The sequence below is a fragment of the Phaseolus vulgaris genome, chromosome 2 (assembly GCF_000499845.2).
Source record: "Phaseolus vulgaris cultivar G19833 chromosome 2, P. vulgaris v2.0, whole genome shotgun sequence".
Taxonomy (NCBI): domain Eukaryota; kingdom Viridiplantae; phylum Streptophyta; class Magnoliopsida; order Fabales; family Fabaceae; genus Phaseolus; species Phaseolus vulgaris.
In genome coordinates, this window is record NC_023758.2 from 48,502,226 (window position 1) to 48,521,109 (window position 18,884).

At 32.9% G+C, this 18,884-nt stretch overlaps 3 protein-coding genes across 3 annotated transcripts; 2 read left to right on the top strand and 1 right to left on the bottom strand.

Moving 5' to 3' along the window:
• The first annotated feature begins 3,436 nt into the window (after nt 1–3,436).
• On the top strand, nt 3,437–8,022 carry LOC137812935 (endoglucanase 8-like). The gene is made up of 7 exons (XM_068615193.1): nt 3,437–3,702; nt 3,816–4,229; nt 4,658–4,750; nt 4,853–5,014; nt 6,699–6,810; nt 7,054–7,217; nt 7,514–8,022. Exons 1-7 carry the CDS (start codon nt 3,502–3,504, stop codon nt 7,838–7,840), a joined length of 1,473 nt encoding a protein of 490 aa, XP_068471294.1. The 5' UTR covers nt 3,437–3,501; the 3' UTR covers nt 7,841–8,022.
• A 1,511-nt stretch (nt 8,023–9,533) lies between these two features.
• Nucleotides 9,534–10,546, bottom strand: LOC137809836 (protein PLANT CADMIUM RESISTANCE 3-like). Its single transcript, XM_068610906.1, has 4 exons — nt 10,421–10,546; nt 10,228–10,299; nt 9,937–10,152; nt 9,534–9,832 (listed from the first exon to the last, which is right to left on the bottom strand). Exons 1-4 carry the CDS (start codon nt 10,488–10,490, stop codon nt 9,756–9,758), a joined length of 435 nt encoding a protein of 144 aa, XP_068467007.1. The 5' UTR covers nt 10,491–10,546; the 3' UTR covers nt 9,534–9,755.
• A 3,949-nt stretch (nt 10,547–14,495) lies between these two features.
• Nucleotides 14,496–16,791, top strand: LOC137812934 (protein PLANT CADMIUM RESISTANCE 2-like). The gene is made up of 4 exons (XM_068615192.1): nt 14,496–14,952; nt 15,080–15,151; nt 16,049–16,258; nt 16,430–16,791. Exons 1-4 carry the CDS (start codon nt 14,823–14,825, stop codon nt 16,516–16,518), a joined length of 501 nt encoding a protein of 166 aa, XP_068471293.1. The 5' UTR covers nt 14,496–14,822; the 3' UTR covers nt 16,519–16,791.
• The last annotated feature ends 2,093 nt before the right edge of the window (nt 16,792–18,884 follow it).

Below are 18,884 nucleotides of genomic sequence, written 5' to 3' on the forward strand. Positions count from 1 at the left end.
CCTTTTCAAAGTTGCATTAAATACTATGGAACTACTAATGAATTAGATAAGATGATGAAGAAAAATATTGTGTAACTTAAAAAGCTAGATTCTCATACTCATAACTTTCTGCGCATATAAAATTGTTGGTATGATTTTGTACCAGAGCATTGTACTTTCCAAACTTGGTATGATTTCCCATGAGCTTGCATCATTAGCTCAGGAAAGTTATATTTTGAAATTGGTCATGTTTCAACTCTGCTTCTTTCAGCACAATAATAATCTTTTTAACATATTTTGCTTATACCATTCTGCATTGCTCAATATCTAATTCATATAATTGTGGAATTATGACATGAATAGAACTTATAATGTCAACACCTCCTTCATTTATTGGTGCCACCGTCTGCTATCACGGACACGTTCAGCCAGTTCTGGAATGCCTTTCGCCCATTCTTCTCTTAAGAAAGTGTTTATAAACACAGTTTACAGCCAATATGTAGTATTCTCCTCACGTTTTGAAAACTTATCCTTCATGATGTAAAAAAAACTGATTTTCCTTAATTTCTACTACTCAAGTTTGCTGTTTGAACTATGACCACCATAAGAGTTCCTATAGCATATCTTTAGTAATACTAATATCAGCTTTGAAGGCAAGATCTACATAAGGGAAAATATTGCAGTGAGAACTAGTTGTTTTGGAATATATATACATTGAGCAATCAAGCGTTTTACAGATGTTTGGTAAATCAAAACATGATCAGTGTAACTGTTCTTATAACATAAGATATTGAATATCTCCTATCAAGTATTTTCTGTTATGTTTTTTTCGGCTTACATGTTCTTCAAGTTCAAAGGGTAAAATATCTGTAATGACACTCTAACGTTCAAGTCAGTTAGGGTGTTAATATTTTTGTGGATTTAGAATTAGAAAAATCATTATCTTATCCTATTAGAGTCTTGTTTTATTTATTTCTAGAGCAATGATATGGTGACATCTTGTTCCATTATACAACTCCTTATTAATAATATAAAAAGGGTATTTTTGTCATTTCATGTCAAATTTGAAATTTTAAGCATGCAAAGAAGGTTGTATAGTGGAACAAAGGTTGTCATTCTATCATTTTTCTTATTTCTATTGGACCCTCATTCTTACTCACGTTTGGTCTAAACCTAATAAATCTTTATAATACTTTATTATTCTTAATTTTATATTAACCTAATTAACACTACAAGAAAATGTTGAATTTGCTGCAAACAAATGACTAAGTTTTTAAATTTATTTTTCATAAGACACTACAACTGTAAACCTAACCATGTTTTGTTTTCTGCATTTCATATATCCACATGACGTAGATGTCATTAATTTAGAGAAGTAAAGAAAACTTAGTGGAGGAACATGAAGATGAAACATAACTATAAATATATAATAAAATAAAAAATGTATCGACACGGTTTCTGCTACTTCTCATAAATTGGATTTACATTCATTAAATTCTGATTCAAATTTAATCTGGTATTAATTTAAAAAAATTCAAATTTGATTTATATATATATATATATATATTACAATTTGTGTGGGCCTAATCCATACTAATATTTTAAATTATTTTAAATTTGTGTCGACTAAATCCATTCATGAGTTTAATTTAATTTAATTAGTGTGGCTACATCCATATTATCTCAAACTTCTGTGGCCCACTCAAATTTATTTCATTTTACATAGATTTAGTCCAGTGAAATTACCTCAACCATTTAATCTCATGCTAGAGTGTTAGCATAAAAAAAAATTAACTTCTATTTTATGTTTGAAACTAAAACTACGCTAAAAGCGATTTTATGTGGAATTTTTTCTGTTGGTGTCTCTCAAATACTCACATTTTCGCGAGAAGTTGTATGACTGTGTCAGTAACTAATGTCAAAATTATGTAGAAATTTCAAATTTTCAAAACCTATTTAATGCGCTAATCACGATTTTTGTTTTTTTTTCACAGTTTTCGTTTATGTAACAGGTTTGTTGGGTCTGTTTTGTAATAAGATACAGTTTTTCTTTGCAATAAAATTCTTTCTTTTCATGTTTTCTGCTGCTGTTTTTCCTCTGTTTCTTATTGTTTTCTAGTAATCAATTCCTTGACCGAATGAAAAACTTCTACATGCGCTTTTTGAATAAAGATCTAAAATAGTTATATCCACGTAATATAAGTCTCACTTTATTATTTTCAGTAGTGATCGATTTATTAAATTTATATTTTATTTTAGAATATTGGCATATGAGATCTTAAACAACGAAACTAATAAATAATAACGTTCATTAATTAAGTTTGGTGATGATATTTGTGAAGTACCATATCTGGGATCTAAACCCAGTACTTTATCCAATTTAATTTTTGGTTTTGACTCCTTTCAAGATGTAGCAGACTAGTCTATCCCAAATCTACCTGATTTAACTTAATCTCTCACTGATATCTTCAATGAATGATACATACCTTAGCTATTTGAACAAGCAAAACCACATAAGCATAATTTCCTTATTATTTCAATCACTGAATTGTGACGGGTGTCATTCATAGACCACTTCAATCAGAATTTGGTACTTGTTTGTTTCAATAACTAAATTTGATTTATAAATAGCTTACATACTGTATTAGTTTACATGTTAGAGACATTATTGTTTGCATCCTGCACACATAACAAAACCCAATAGGTCCGATAAACATGCACATGGCTCAAAACACAAATCATAATCATAACATGACAGAGAGGTGAGAGAGATTGTTAAAGAACACTGATCATAACTGTTTTTGAAACTTTTGCCTATGTTGTTCCTTAACATACGAACACAGATAACATAATCACAATTTATACTAAAAGGAAAGTGGTGATGGTAAATAAATGTTGAATGAAGGAGCAGTTAAGAAAAGTGGAACCTGACAGATAATATGAAGGTATGAAAAGGGTTTTGGTATGAATGTATGTTTGATATGTAATTAAAAGTTATCCCAACCAAACGACATAAATTCACTAATTCACATGTCCTCCCAGTCTTCTTCTCTCTTCCCCATACACGCTCACACAGTCAAACCATCTGACGCTTCACAATCATTCTCCCACTCTCATCATAAGCTGCACCTACATCATACACACATACAGTACTCTCTTACAATGCACCCACACTTTCCGGTGGGTCCTACACTCCCGTTTCCCCAACCCCCTACCCCCCTACTCCACGTGTTCCCCACCAATTCGCGGTGCTCATCACATGTCCTTCATTATTCCCCGTTCCAAACTCCAACCCGACCCGACCCGCTTTAGTCAAGCTCCGTTTTCGTTCAGTCAAGCCCGTTTGCATCGGGCTCCCAAAACAAACCACTCTCCTCTCTCCACGTGGCGAAGCCGCAGTGGACAAGGCACTGGAATCCAAGGATGCTTTCTCGTTTATATAACAACCTCGACCGTTTCCTCTTCTCTCCGCACACAACCACAAACACCACCTCGCACTGCCGCAGTGGGAAAGTAAACAAAATGGCGCCAAACTCTCTCTTCTCTGTCCTCTCCATGCTCATCCTCCTCCTCCTCCGCCCCTCCGCCGCCGGCCACGACTACCGCGACGCCCTCCGCAAAAGCATCCTCTTCTTCGAAGGCCAGCGCTCGGGCAAACTCCCCGGCGATCAGCGTCTCCACTGGCGCCGCGACTCAGCATTGCACGACGGTGCAACCGCCGGAGTAAGATTTTCTCTCTGTTTTTCTTTGTTCTCAATGTAGTAGATAGATGGCGGTTATAGTTAATGAGGTCAAGGTGATGATTATTAATGAGGTACATTGTGCTTTTTACCCAGGTGGACTTGAGCGGAGGGTACTACGACGCCGGGGACAACATAAAGTTCGGGTTTCCGATGGCGTTCACGACGACGATGCTGTCGTGGAGCGTGCTCGACTTTGAGAAGAGCATGGGGGCGGAGCTAGGAAACGCGTTGAAGGCAGTGAGGTGGGGGACCGATTATCTGCTTAAGGCGACGGCGAAGATTGGTTCCGGCGTGGTGTTCGTTCAGGTTGGCGACCCTTACTCCGACCACAACTGCTGGGAGAGACCCGAAGACATGGACACGCTGCGCACCGTTTTCAAGATCGACGGGTCCCATCCAGGCTCTGACGTGGCAGGTGAAACTGCTGCTGCACTTGCTGCTGCCTCCATTGTCTTCAGATCACGTGACCCCTCCTACTCTACAAAACTCCTCAATCGAGCCGTTGCGGTGCGTGACACTCTTGCACCCTCCCACACACGACACACTCCCCCCAACTTTTTCATTTATTAATAATTGAATAACATCTATTATATAACTGATTTTTTTAAATAAAATATTACATTATAATATAAGGTGATAATAGTAGAAAAGGAAAAGTAGTGTATGGTTCTTGTAAAAACCTTTTTTCCTTTGGCTTTAGTTGAAAAGTAAAAACGTGAATGTGGTAAGTTTGAAAAGCGGTTTGTGGAAAGCGAGACTCTTCTCGTCTCTCACGAGCGACATGGAATATCTCCGTGTCACCCATTCCACCCAACACTTTATTTATTTTTTGGCGTGTTTTTCTCTGTATGGTTAATTTGTTAAAGAGGTGCATATAATGCATTTTCCGTTAAAATATCGCGAGAAAATGACCGTTAGTTTGGGTGAGGGTGCAGGTGTTCCAGTTTGCTGACTCACATCGTGGTGCGTACAGTAACAGCCTGCGCCGTGCAGTGTGCCCGTTTTACTGCGACGTCAATGGTTACCAGGTACGTGAAGCAATAATAGACATAACGGGAGAAAGTGATGGAATATTGGGCGTTGGATTGGATGACTTTTTTGAGTTTTGATCTGTGTGATGGTGATTTTAGGACGAGTTGCTGTGGGCAGCGGCGTGGTTGCACAAGGCGTCACGTAGGCGTCAGTACAGAGAATACATTGTGAAGAACGAAGTGGTGTTGAAAGCTGGGGACACCATTAATGAGTTTGGTTGGGATAACAAGCATGCTGGGATTAATGTCCTCATTTCTAAGGTAACATTAACGACACTTCTCTGCTACACCCATTTTTATCATCCCTACTTTTCGTATTCATACCCGTTTTGGTTACAATTAATTAATTGCCTTGGTTTTTATTTAATTTTGTATGATATGATTGTTGAAGTGGAGTTTTCCATTTTTTGTATCATCATTACTCCTATGTTTGTGTCATTGTGTGTGCGAGCGCACATATCAAAATACCTTTGTCTTTTATGCGGTGTTTTTGTTCCTCTTGTCTTGCGCCCCCCGTTTAGCATGTGGAGGCGCAGTGTCACACTGTTCATTCATTCAATCTAGATGCGGAATTTGGAGATAAAGTTTCTGCATCACGTGGTCTGTGGAATGTGACTTACTTTGTCTTCTTCCCACCCTCCTTCCCATTGGCCCCTTCCCAATCTCCTCACACATCATATTATTAATCATCCATCATCACAGGCACAACAGGGAATTCCACATCAACATCATTATTTCCCAATACTAATACATTACATATATGACTTAGATTTAACTCAACTTTTCCCTGTACATTAAATAAAATTACACTTTGATTAAACATTCTTTTGTATCATATTTTATTCATTTATCAGTACATCCATTACATATGCCTTAGAGAAGGGAAGTACAAAGCAGATCCTATATTTTACAGACTATTTTGGTCATTGAATGTTATAATTATTGTTTAAAGAAGTGTAAAAATATGAAGCCATCAGAAACTTGATAGAATTAATATTACTCGATTATAAATTCTAGTAACGAAGTTGGGTGCTTTTAAAAAGAAGCATTAATAATTTAGATCATGTGCATAGAAGATGTGAAAGAGGGTAGTATTTTGAATTTGACTTTCTCTTATTGGTGGGCCATGGAAGGAATCTAAGCCATAGTGAATAATGTTGTGTGCATATGTACGGTACAGCTAGATTGGGAATGTGGGTACAGATTTTGAATTTTTTGTAGAAAAAAAGGTTTATCCATATTTGTTGATGAATATTAAAAAGAAGTCAAGATAGGAATGAGAAAGGGGTTGTTGAAATGGTGATGATTGCAGTTGATGTAAATTACATTTTTAAGTTTAATGTGGGCACCAGTTTTTGTTATTTATACAAGCTGGGGGACATTCCCTAATAATTGGAACTTAGATCTAAATCATGGCAGTGGGGGCAAATTTGTCATTAGAAATGAAAGGGGTTAGGATTAGTGTGGTGTAGGGTGTGTTGTCGCTGGAATCAGAACCAAAGTGGATGGCCAAACTGGTTGCCGTAAACATTTGGAGCCAAAAAGTCTTCTCCTTTAATTATTTTCATCCATTTAGATCTGGCAAATGGGTGGGTCCCACTACTGCTCCATGCATGTGCACCATACCATTCTTTTCTGCAAACTTGCTTTACTCTCCTGCATCGATTGAGTCTGTGACTTCTTCTTTAAGCTCTCATCGCTATCACATTATTTCTCGCATTCTTTTCTTGTAACTCACCTTTCTGCCACATTATTTTTTTTTATCAACCTATCCCGTGCTATGCAATCACTGTTCCGTAACCGTGGACGACCGCAAATTCTGCATTGGCTTTTCTTATTATAATACATTCATTGCGCACATTATACTCAGAGGAAAGCGTAAACTTTTGAACTAGTTTTCCATACAAGTTCATTGGGTAAACTCTATCTTCTTCTGGTGTCACAGGAGGTGCTAATGGGAAGAGCAAACTATTTCGCGTCGTTCAAACAAAACGCTGATCAATTTATCTGTTCTACATTGCCAGGAATTTCTCACCCTCAAGTTCAATACTCGCCAGGTAAAATTATTCTTCACTTTTTGACCTTTTTATAATGATTCTGAGTAAAAGTAATTGTGGCGTGATTGTAGAATTCCAAAAGTGATGATTGTGATTTTTGAGACTTGAACAAAGCCATTAATCATGCTTAGTTGCTTCCTAAAAGGAAAAGGGTTGTTTGATTGTGTTTTTGTGTGCAATGTGAATCCATGCATTGGTAAGTTGTAACTAAAGCTTCTCTTTTCTTGGTTGATAATAATAAAGGTGGGCTTATCTTCAAGGCGGGTGGAAGTAACATGCAGCACGTAACTTCCCTGTCTTTCCTGCTCCTGGCTTATTCCAACTACCTAAGCCACGCCAATAAGGTTGTGCCATGTGGCGAAACCACTGCCACCCCAGCTTTACTCAAACACCTTGCTAAACGTCAGGTGAGAATCGAATCCAATTTTTCAGTAACCAAAATCCATTTTCCTCATTATTATCACTTCTCCACTACTGGGTGGGTCCCAACACTTTGACATCACCGTAGATTATCGGCCTAAGTTTCTAGTTTTCCATATCTGACAAAATTAACGGCTAGATTTTGTCCTTTCTCGTTTTTTACTATATTCTCGTCAACACGTGATATGCACAAAATGCTTGTTTGTGATAATATTGTATTATTATTTTGCAACACGGGCAATGTTGTAATAATGTGAGTGCACATGGGTTTCATTTTTACAAGGTGGACTACATTCTCGGGGACAATCCCTTGGGAATGTCGTACATGGTTGGATATGGCCCACGCTACCCGCAGAGGATACACCACCGGGCCAGCTCGCTTCCCTCCGTTTCGGCCCACCCAGCCCGCATTGGCTGTAAAGCTGGATCTCGCTATTTCTTTAGCCCAAATCCCAACCCCAATTTATTGGTTGGGGCAGTCGTGGGTGGGCCCACCAATAACACAGATTCCTTCCCTGATTCCAGGCCTTTCTTTCAGCAATCTGAGCCCACAACATACATCAATGCCCCGCTGGTGGGCCTTCTGGCTTTCTTTTCAGGCCACTATTGAGTCTGCAAGTGTTTTTTCCATGTGGTGCGCAAAATTGGTCACCCTAAGGGGAAAAAAATGGAGAAGAGTGTTGTGTTGTGAGTAATAGTATTGTGGTTTGCAGTGGTTTTCTTAGTAAGTGAAGTGATGATAGTGCAATTTGTATACTATAGGATTCTATGTAACCGGGCAAATCTATAAAGTATTGTGGTTTGCAGTGGTTTTCTTAGTAAGTGAAGTGATGATAGTGCAATTTGTATACTATAGGATTCTATGTAACCGGGCAAATCTATAAAGAATATAAAGTTTATGCTCCACACACCTTCAATGCTTTCAATTTCCATTCAAATTCTTTTCTAATTATTAATTAATTTAACAAACTATATGGGATATCACACTAAGATTTATTTTAATTAGCCCCTTTTAGATTGCTGAAACAACATATCAAATTATTATTACTCGTTTAACCTCCATACTTTTATGTAAAAAATTTATCAATATTATTTTACTCAGTTTTAGTCTCCATGATATTTCTAGTTTTAAATCTTTCCAATTTTTTTAATTCTTACAATTTAAATTCATTGGAATTGAAAGATTAGAAGGTAAAATTTGGTCAAGCAATAAGTTAATTTTACTCTTCAACTTCTCTATTATTTATATCTCTTCATCAACTATTTTCGTTATCAGCGTTAGATGATTATTAGGGTGTATACAACCATAATTCCTTATGATACTACTTGCATAAAATATTTTTAATTAAGAATTACTTGAAATTACAGAAATAATTATCAAGAAAATGACTTAATGAATAATTAGAAGCGTCAACAATCTCTTTCATTGACGTATTTACTAACTTATTTTTTTTTTCTATAATAAAAGAGGGTACAAGCCCAAAGAGAAAATGGGCTACCAAAAGTTCAAGACTTGTTTTTTTTTTTCTTTTTTTGAGAAACATTATTTTAGAGATGGACTTACATGATCTTTCATTTCTGGTTCTGCTCTGTCATCGTTTTGTTTCTTTTTATTTATTATACATGATCATTGATTTCTTGGTTAATAATAATTAATTTAGTTTTATTTAAATACCAGTAGAGACAACTCACCACAACATCGCAACATAGGTATTTTACCATACACTCTCATAAATTCTTCCTATATTTTAAAAAATATAAAAAATATCTATTCTGAATTTTCAATTAAAATACAATTTTGTATGAGAAATCTAAATTCCAACAAGTACCAAGAAAAGCAACCCATCTACAAAACATGCTGCATCACATCAACTTTCCAGATAAAAAACAAAAACTTAAATATTGCTGATTGATTGATGCAGGGGCACCACAACTCGAGGCAAACTGGTAATTTTTTTAAAATATACTGTTTATTTTAGAACTTAATTATATATCATGTAATTGGTACGAAGTATATACCAAGTTTTTTCGTAATTAACTTTCACCGTAAAACTTTATTGATCGATCATTTTTAGAGTTTCTCTAATAAGAGAGTTATTTATTACTAAAAGTGTTATTTTAACGTGAGTCTCACCTAAAACATCTCTAATAAAGGAATCAAATCTCTCGCACTAAGATTTGATCAACATGTAAATCAAAATCAAGTTTTCTTGTTCTTTAAATTTATTATATTCTGTAAAATGTTAAATAGAAAATTTCATGTTCATAAGATTAGAGAAGGAAATAAATTACTGAACATGATCAACTGTTAAAAAAGACACTGCTGGTATAAACGTCAGACACAAGTAAAACACAACATTGTTCTCTCTAATCACTGCATGTATAAACATCAGACACAAGTAGAACACAACATTGTTCTCTCTAATCTAATGCTAACACAACAACACAAGCAAAACACAAACACTCTTTATTTCGTTCTCACTTACTTCAGACAAATCCAAGAGAACTGAATAGTACACTCTAACTCAACGACTCATGCCACCTTCCACTGCTGGTGCTGAAGTCACGCCACGTGTATGCATCTGCACATTCCCTTCCCAACCTATGCATGCAATTAACCATAATCACTTATAAACAACTCATGAAGCAAAATTGTCAGATCAAAATTAATCATACTTAACAAATTTTTAGCACTTAATTAATTACCAGCAGACATGCGAAATCCACGGGCTTTGAGCTCCCTATACTCCTGGCAAATGGATAAATGGAGGCACAACAAACTCACCACACAATCACTACAATGGTGTCCCTCAATCCCATAAACCTCCCTCAGTTTTACACGATACAACCAGGCGTAGATACAGCCTCCCACATGAGTAAAAGCAGCAAGTACATAAAACAGTGATCCATGCAGACAACAAGCTGCACTAACAAAAATCAATTCACAGAAACAAAAGTTAAGAAAATGGCAATTTATTAGCTCAATCACACACTTACAACTTGACCCTTTGTCCAGGATCTCAGCTACCCTTCCGAAGCTAACACAGGGGCACCAAAGAGTGAGACAACCTAGGAAAAAGAGTGAAAGATCATAAAAGGGTAGCTTAATTTGTTTGATATATATGAAGCAAAGAAGAAAGTGTGTATTTTTATGGTTAAGGAGAATGGAAGAGGGAAAATGAGTTGATACAAGAACTGCAGTCTGAGAAGCAGTCGCATAAACCAGTGGACCATGACCCATCACCAATTTTCTCACTCATTTTTTAAAGGAATTTCTGTGTGAAGCATTATGACTATGGTGTAAAGGATCGGTATTAAATAGAGGGAAGAAGGGAAGGCCAAGCCAAAGAATCTACTTTTGATTAGAGTTAATTCACTACAAGATTATGAAATTGTAATTAATTTTAAAAATCAAGATAATTAATTATTATTAAACTAAATTAAAAATTATTTTAAAAACTAAAAAAATAATTGATATTTAAAATATTTTATATTATAACAAAAAATTTATAACATAATTTTAAATTAATATTTAATCATTAGCTACCAAAATTTTATCTATTAATATTTTAAATTCTAAATTAGTCTAACAAATTAAAATTAATTTAAAATTTAAAATATTAATAGCTAAAGTTATAATAACTAATTTAAAAATTATTTTATAAATTTTTATTAATAATTAAAATTATTTTATATACAAATAATTTTTAATTTTTAAATAGTATATAATTAATTAATTTAATTATGTAGTGAGTAATTTTTTTTTTTAATTTTGATCGTTATTTAATAAATTTTTTTAGTGATTAATAAGTTAGGCAACACAATCTGTGGGTTGGCTGATAAATTTTCTCATATTTGTACTAGTTTAACTTGCTTTTGTTAAGGCAATTTCTTTTAAAACCCTATATCTATAACGTGTACGATAGAAAGATTTTATCCAGAAAATAGGTCTCCTTTAGATAACTTTTAAAACATTGAAAACAATTAACGTGTATCTATAATTTGCTAAAAGCAAATACTTCACGTGGAATATATTAGCATTACTAACATTTATATGGACTTTTATTTTATTTTTAATATCACATATTCAAATTAGGATGATGTAATTAGAATAATCATAAATTTTGACATGGATAGAAATTGAATTCAGTTCATTAAGCATCAGGGTTGATTCGTGATAAAAAAAAAAACACCATCAGATAGTTTGACAACAATCCAACATCCTTAAAGAAAATAGAAAAAGAAAATATACATGATTCATAGGTTTATGTACTTCTCTCTAATCTTCCTTCTTTTTCTTCTTAACTTCTTTTTTCTCAAAATCAAAATCTCTCAATTGCACTCCACTTCTAGACATTCCACACACACAATTTGGAATTATCATTTACTATTTATGTTTGATGAGTATGTTATAATCGAAATCTATTATTTTATATTTATCAACACATGTTATTATGGTTATATAAATATTAATTTGAAAGTTGGTTCTAATTTTGATATTAGAAAATAAAGAAAAAACTAAGAAAATTAAAATTACATGAGTGAGTTGTTTAAGCATGGATGGATCATAGTCTTTCTTTAAAGTTAGAAGAATCGATTTTGACTGCTCTAACCATGCAGCACTTGAGAGAGCAGCAATGGTGAGAACATGCATGTTTTTCTTTATCTTTATTACACAAGTATAGATGCAGGACCACAGAGTCAGAATAGTTGAAGCTTGTTCATTCATCCTTGTGATTCTTCTTTTGCATGGTAGTGAGACTCTCTTACATTATGATAAGGTAGGTTTGGAGGTTTGTGCAGAAGGGAAAAATTCATAGCTGGATCTCTTGTCTTATCATGTATTTGCCAAATGCTGAATCTCACTCCCCAATACTTTTCAGTTTCTTCACTCTGCTACCAATCACTCTCTTTACCTTTTTCTTTCATAAAATTCACCTTATATACTATTCATCGTTGACTTTTCTTTATATATTTTAGAACATGGTTTTGAAACACTTTTCAACTAATTCAAGACGTGAAACTAGTTTCATTATATTCACTTGCATCATCAATTACTACTTTAAAAAAGAAAAAAAATCGTAACCTGGATGAATTGTGGCCCAAGATTGAGTAACTAGCGATAAAACATTTTTTTTTATAGACTTTTATGTGACCCTCAAAATCGTTTTAATCAAGTTTGGAGACAAATGTATTATCGGATAGTCAAAAATATCAACATGACTGAATGGTCGAGAAGGCCAAATGACTCTATTAATCTAAATATAATCCGTAAATTTACAATCAACTGTAATTAAATCAGTTTGTTGTAAATCGAGATTAATGTATGATAGAGACTTTTTTTGGACTCACGAGCAGACAACTGAGGCCTATTCAAAAGGTATAAATACCACAGAAAATCAAGTGTTAAAGATAATTTTTGTTTTCGACTCACTTGCACATTATACTTATACTAACTTGATTGTCGGAATACTTTGGCAGGTTCCTCACTCACTAAGCGAAAGAAAAAAATTAATCGAAAACCATCGCAATTGAAAGCCGTGAAGATTGAAAGTAAAAAATAAAAAAAGTCACTTTAAGAAAAACCCAACCTTGTAAGAACAAATCGCTTAAGAAAAAAAATAATAACATTATTTTTAACATAAAATTTATTGTAATAAATTTTTGATTTTTTTATGCCCAACACTAACCATTACGAGTTTAAATGTAGTTCCTTTTATGCCGGTACACCTTTTCTCTAGTGAAAACATTTATTAACCATATATACTTTATTAGTAACTTTTATTTATACAGTAATTTATTATATCGAGATATGTTTGACTGAATCTCTTATTAATAAAACTTTCAATAAATACAAGTAATTTATAAACCTAAAATCTGCATACTATGTTATGTAATTATTGTTCTGTTTTTCGTTTTCGTGTATAACTGTTTTTGCAATTTTTCTGTTTTCTGTTTTATTTTCCTTATATATCTTATCTGTACCAAGTTATGCAAGTCTTTTAACTAAAAATAAAAAGTCTCTTTAATTCTCTCATACCACTAATCTAAAGTTTTTAAGATAATAGCTTCTCTAAGTCTTTCTCACTTATTCATTTTTATATATTGTAAAACTTTAACTCACACTTCAACAATAATAAATAATTTGAATGAACAATAAAAAAAAATATAATGTTAAAATTTAATTATCTTATTATTTGTTCTAAAATACAACTACCACAAAAAATGTTTTAATTATAGTTTACTTATCTGATATTTTATTAATATTTTTTTTATGTAGGTTGGAACATGACAAGAGTGTTTTATGTTTTAATTTTATTAATTTTTAATCGATAAAAAAATTCGTTAAGCTTTCCTTTTCACATAACTTTCATGATTATTTTTAGCTTAAACGTAAGTTCATTTTTATAACATTTGTGAAGGTAAATACCAATGATATAAGTTTCACAACTTGAAATAGTTAAAAAAAAATCAAAATTAGACCCTAATGTTGAAAGCCATTGTAAAAGGATCAAGATTATTTTAAACTTTAAAAATAAAGAATCAAAATAATGAAATATTAAAAAAAGATAAAAAGACAGAAAAAAAGTATAATTTAACCTAAAATTCATTTGAAAGTAAGAATTTACTTTTTTTTCTTGCATTTATTGTTTAATTCTGAAAAAAGAAGAAGAAATGAAGCTATAACTTAGAGATTACGTTAACAAAAACTACATTTCAACGAAGAAGGAGATCTAAATGATGATGCCATGACAGGTCAGCAACTACAAGGAATAATAGTTTAACACATATTAATAATGATGGAAAAAACACACGCAGAATCAGCATACACGAATCAAGACAAAAAAAAAACAACACAGAATTTAATGTGATTCAGTCTCCAACTGCAACCTACATTCACAAAGGTAACTATTAGGTTTTCATTTTGTCATGTTGCATTCCAATTACAAAGTACAATGATCTCTTTAAATAGAGATTATAAAAGGGACACAATGATTATGTCCACCCACTAAATATGGTAGCTAGTTTCAACTGTGTACATGATGTTTTGTCAGCCCAACACAATTGGTCCTGACTTCATACACAACCATCTCCCACTTGAAGCCACAATGTTTACCTGAGCTTCAATTGTGTACATGTATCTTGTCAGCTCAACTCAATTGGTCTTGACTTCATACCGAACAAGTAATAGTATACTATGTCTCTTGAAATAAAATTTAAATTTCTTGTTCAGTTTAAAAGACAAGTCTACCTGCAAAACTCATAAGCAAGCAATTTCCTGGAAAAGACCATATTTGTGGACTGCGTCTGCATAAAAGTTTTGAAGTGGAATTGGTCAAAACAACATCAAACTAAAGAAGAACAAGTTGTGTGGAAGAATGCTTGATATTTTTTGGATCAGTCCCACCCACGTGGTAGAACGAGTTATGATGTTTGGCTGTTATTGAAGAACGATGAATGTGAAAGATTGCATGCACCACACACCATTCAAAGCCTCACCCTCTATCCAAATCCTATAATATCCTAATACTACAACCCCACTGTTCCTATATATCTGCTGCAGCATTTTGTATGAAGCAGGCTCAGATCCAATGAAGCCAACGGCAACCGGTTTCCCCGTCAGTGACACCTCTTCCTACGCTCCACCGCCACCTCCTCAGCCCAAACCAATCGTTGAATGGTCCTCCGGCCTCTGTGATTGCTTTTCCGATTGTGGAATCTGTAAAACCTTCATTCACTTCTTTCTGCTATCTAATATATATATATATATATATATATATATATATATATATATATATATATCAGTGTTGGTTGGTTTGTGAAATTTGTGGTAAATAATTTGTTTCAGGTTGCTTAACCTGGTGGTGTCCATGTGTCACCTTTGGAAGGATTGCGGAAATTGTTGACCGGGGATCCTCATGTAAGAAACTCTTTACATCTCCCAATAATTAAGTTTAATAGAATCTACGTGCATCTATTATTTTTTTTATAAAAAATAAATAAATAAATATAAACTCTTTAGTAATGTTTTAATTCATATAGACAAATAATTCTTTACCTTCCTTAAAAGTCAAAAACTTTCTTTATATTTTGTTAACGGTTTTCAACTTTCTAATTTTCTAGAATTCTTTGTATTTTGTAGAAGATTTGTTTTTAATTCTGTTTCTGACATATTGTAGATTTTATTTTCTTTTTCTTCTTTCCGAAATTTGTTTCCTGTTTTGGTGTTCAAGAAACAATTAGGATTTTTGCATATTTGACCCATTCACAAAGGTAGATATAATCTACTCTAAAAACACAAAATTAACAATAATAATAGTTAAGGCCCAAATAAACTCAATTATATGAATCTAAACTAAAACAATAGATTTATTTATTATTATAGTCCAATAATTCATTATTAAAGTTATTGAATGTGAATAAATATATGCTCATCAACAACTTTGTGATAATGAAACCAACCAGCAAAAAAGCATTAAGGTTGCAAAGACCAATGCACCAATTGCAGTACAATAGAGTTGTAATTCATTTAGTTATTTCAGATACTCTCCAAATCTGAAAAAAACTAGAGGTCAAAAGGATGAAGAAATCACTCAAAATAAGAGAAAAAACAAAGTGTGTCTTGGAAATAATACAAAATCAGATCCAAAATTGAACTAAAGCGAACAATTCAAACACATCAAATACACTTCATTAAAAAATAACATTATTCATTTATTTCCAAATCTCCAATTCGCTCCTCAAAGTTGATTATTCCTTATGTTGTGTGATAGGATGAATGAATGAGTGATTGTTTGATCTGTGTTGTGATTTGTAGCATGTGCTACTACTGGGGCTCTGTACACGCTCCTTGGTTTGATACGTTGTGCTTGCATATACTCCCGCTTCTACCGATCCAAGATGAGGGAACAACATGGTTTAGAGGGCAGTGGTTGTACGGATTGCTTCATTCATTGCTGCTGCGAGCCCTGCGCTCTCTCTCAAGAATATCGTGAGCTTCAAAACCGTGGCTTTGACATGAAAATAGGTATTTCTTCTCACTTATATTTCTTCCACTTTACTTGTTTTTGTTGGAGGTCTGTTTTCTGGCTTCTTCTTCAATAATTTTCTGAGCTGCTTCATCTTCCAAATGAACTGCATAGAAAAAGGAAATTCCTTTTTTGGTTAATTTGTTTTGGTTTGAACTTGGTATGGTTAGGGTGGCAAGGAAATGTAGAGCAACAAAGTCGGGGAGTGGCCATGACTGCTGTAACAGTTCCATCAGTGGAACAGAACATGAACCGTTGAAGTGAGGATCCATATTCATAGTACTATGTTAAACCTCCACAATAATGTTTCTAGACTTAATACTTGTAACTAAGTAATGTGCTTTTAATATCTTTTTTCCCTTCTTTCTCTCTCAACATGCTCCCAAAATCTGAGTCACTTTTTCTGTTCAGTTTACAATGTTCTTCTGAATATTCAAGTAATGTTTGTGTCATGTTCCACGATGTATTAATTCGATCTGTAGTTTCATTCCGAGTTTCTATACAATATCTTCACTTCACTTTTTGATTTTAATATTGTTAGTTCAAACTACGAATTGGTTGACTTAGGGAGAGACACGTCTTGCAATTGCAGTCCATAGCAAAAACCATCATAAAAAAAAGTTATGATATATTGACCCTATGCACATTACACACATTTAAAGTTGGAGACGTCGCAATGATGTGACAGAGTGAGATTGCGCGCGAATGAGCAACGAGAACTTCAAAATAGGATAAAAAAGAATATATTACGGTTCTTAGAAACAACTGATGTAATATATTTTTTTTTACTCAGAATGACTCATATTACATCGGTTAAGTCATCTAACCGATGTAATATATGGTCCATATTAAAAAAAATAAAAAATTCATAAAGAGTGGGTGAGTCATAAACGTCAATCACATACAGACACATGGGTAACCAGTTTTATGTGTATGAGTATATGTGGAGAAACCTACATCGGTTAAGCCATCTAACCGATGTAATATATGATTTTTATTAAAAAAAATTGACTTTTTTCATGAAGAGTGGGTGATCATAAATGTCACATAAGTAACACTTACAGACACACGAGTAACCAGTTTTGCGTGTGCTACGGGTCATATATTATAATATAGAGTCAGTGTCACATCTTCACAAAATGTCAAGTTTGCAGCGTAAATTAATGTCACCCAAGCCGTGTCAAGTCTGTGTTAGTGACAGAGGGTGTTAATAAAACATTTTTGTTATAAAAATATCATAAAGTGGACCCTATTTTGTTTACTTTAATATATTTAATAAAATTATATAATTCTCCCGTAAAAAATGGGTGCTGTCTCCTTGAAATAGGTTCTTAAATGCAAAAAAGTTTTAACTGATAAAAGAAAAAATAAATTAGTACTAGTTTTATTACTTTATCTTCTAAACTTAATCGTTTTTTTTTCCTCTGACACTAAACAGATACAATGAATCAATGAACAAACACACTTAAGTTTTATTTATCAAAATTTTGTTATAATATAGATTTGAAAGTTTACTTGAAACTTTTACATAGATGTTTAGGATCATGAAGAGTCTTGACCACTGCAACATTTAAAGTATGTTTCACTTAAATGAATTTTGTGGAAAAAAAAGAGAATATACAATCATACGATCAAATACTTTATCACAGTTTGCCTACATAGATATATTTGTATAGTATTAATCATAAAAAAAATCAAAATTCTAAAAGTGCTAAAAGTACATACAGGATAATTGTAATTTGTAAAAAAGTTATATGTTATTTAAAATTTTCTTAAGTATTATGTGTTTTATAAAGAACTTGTCATCTTTTTTTTCTTTAAATAGGTTATAGTAATATTTTTAATAATATTTTACTTATGCAGTGATTATGTAATGCCTGTCTTTTGGGTCATTGCAAAGTTACAATATTAAAACAAAACTGTGTCAGTCATTTCCTTCCTTCCAATGCTAAATTTTTGTTTTGTTTTTCTTCGTCTGTCCACATGAGATGACCAAAACAAAACATTTACATTCTCTTACTTTATTAATCCTTTCTTTGGATTAAGAAGGGTAAAGTTAAGAGTGTGAAAAAGTGAAAATGTAAAAATTTGATAAGAAAATGTGAAGAAAGGTGAAGTTATTTGAATTAGGATAAGTTAGAATGATGTGTGAGAAAAGGGTATTATTTTATAAATTAATTTTAAATATTTTTACTATTTTAATATTTTTATTATTAGTATTAATAATACTTTACAACATTATTATTATTATTATTTATTTATTTATTTAGGTGTGTACAGTTTATTTAAAAAATTAAATGATTTTAATTATCTTTCATTATATATATTGAGGGTAAAAGTCTAAGTTAGAGAAATCTAGGTTACTTTCTCTTCTCTCCTTCAACTTTCTCTTCATGAGAACCACAAAAATTCACCTAAGGGCAAGGAAGCAAATAATATAGGCTTAGTTTTTTATTCACCAAAACATTGTTCATTGCCGTGAACCGTGTGCATTGTGTCAAGAATATCGGGAAACTTCAAAAACTATAAATTTGACATGTTCATTGCTATCAACCATGTACATCATACTCAAGCTTAATTAATAATAAACAATAAGATCAAACTTAGAACACAAGATACAAGATA

Bases quoted from the DNA above. Each gene is read 5' to 3' on its own strand.
- LOC137812935 (XM_068615193.1), top strand. From the start codon at position 3,502: ATGGCGCCAAACTCTCTCTTCTCTGTCCTCTCCATGCTCATCCTCCTC. The intron at 4,751-4,852 runs GTACGTGAAGCA...TGGTGATTTTAG, and splicing joins GCGACGTCAATGGTTACCAG to GACGAGTTGCTGTGGGCAGC. The intron at 6,811-7,053 runs GTAAAATTATTC...ATAATAATAAAG, and splicing joins TCAAGTTCAATACTCGCCAG to GTGGGCTTATCTTCAAGGCG.
- LOC137809836 (XM_068610906.1), bottom strand. From the start codon at position 10,490: ATGAGTGAGAAAATTGGTGATGGGTCATGGTCCACTGGTTTATGCGAC. The intron at 10,153-10,227 runs GTAAGTGTGTGA...TTGTTAGTGCAG, and splicing joins CCTGGACAAAGGGTCAAGTT to CTTGTTGTCTGCATGGATCA. The intron at 9,833-9,936 runs GTAATTAATTAA...TTGCATGCATAG, and splicing joins TGGATTTCGCATGTCTGCTG to GTTGGGAAGGGAATGTGCAG.
- LOC137812934 (XM_068615192.1), top strand. From the start codon at position 14,823: ATGAAGCCAACGGCAACCGGTTTCCCCGTCAGTGACACCTCTTCCTAC. The intron at 15,152-16,048 runs GTAAGAAACTCT...TGTGATTTGTAG, and splicing joins TGTTGACCGGGGATCCTCAT to CATGTGCTACTACTGGGGCT. The intron at 16,259-16,429 runs GTATTTCTTCTC...TGGTATGGTTAG, and splicing joins TGGCTTTGACATGAAAATAG to GGTGGCAAGGAAATGTAGAG.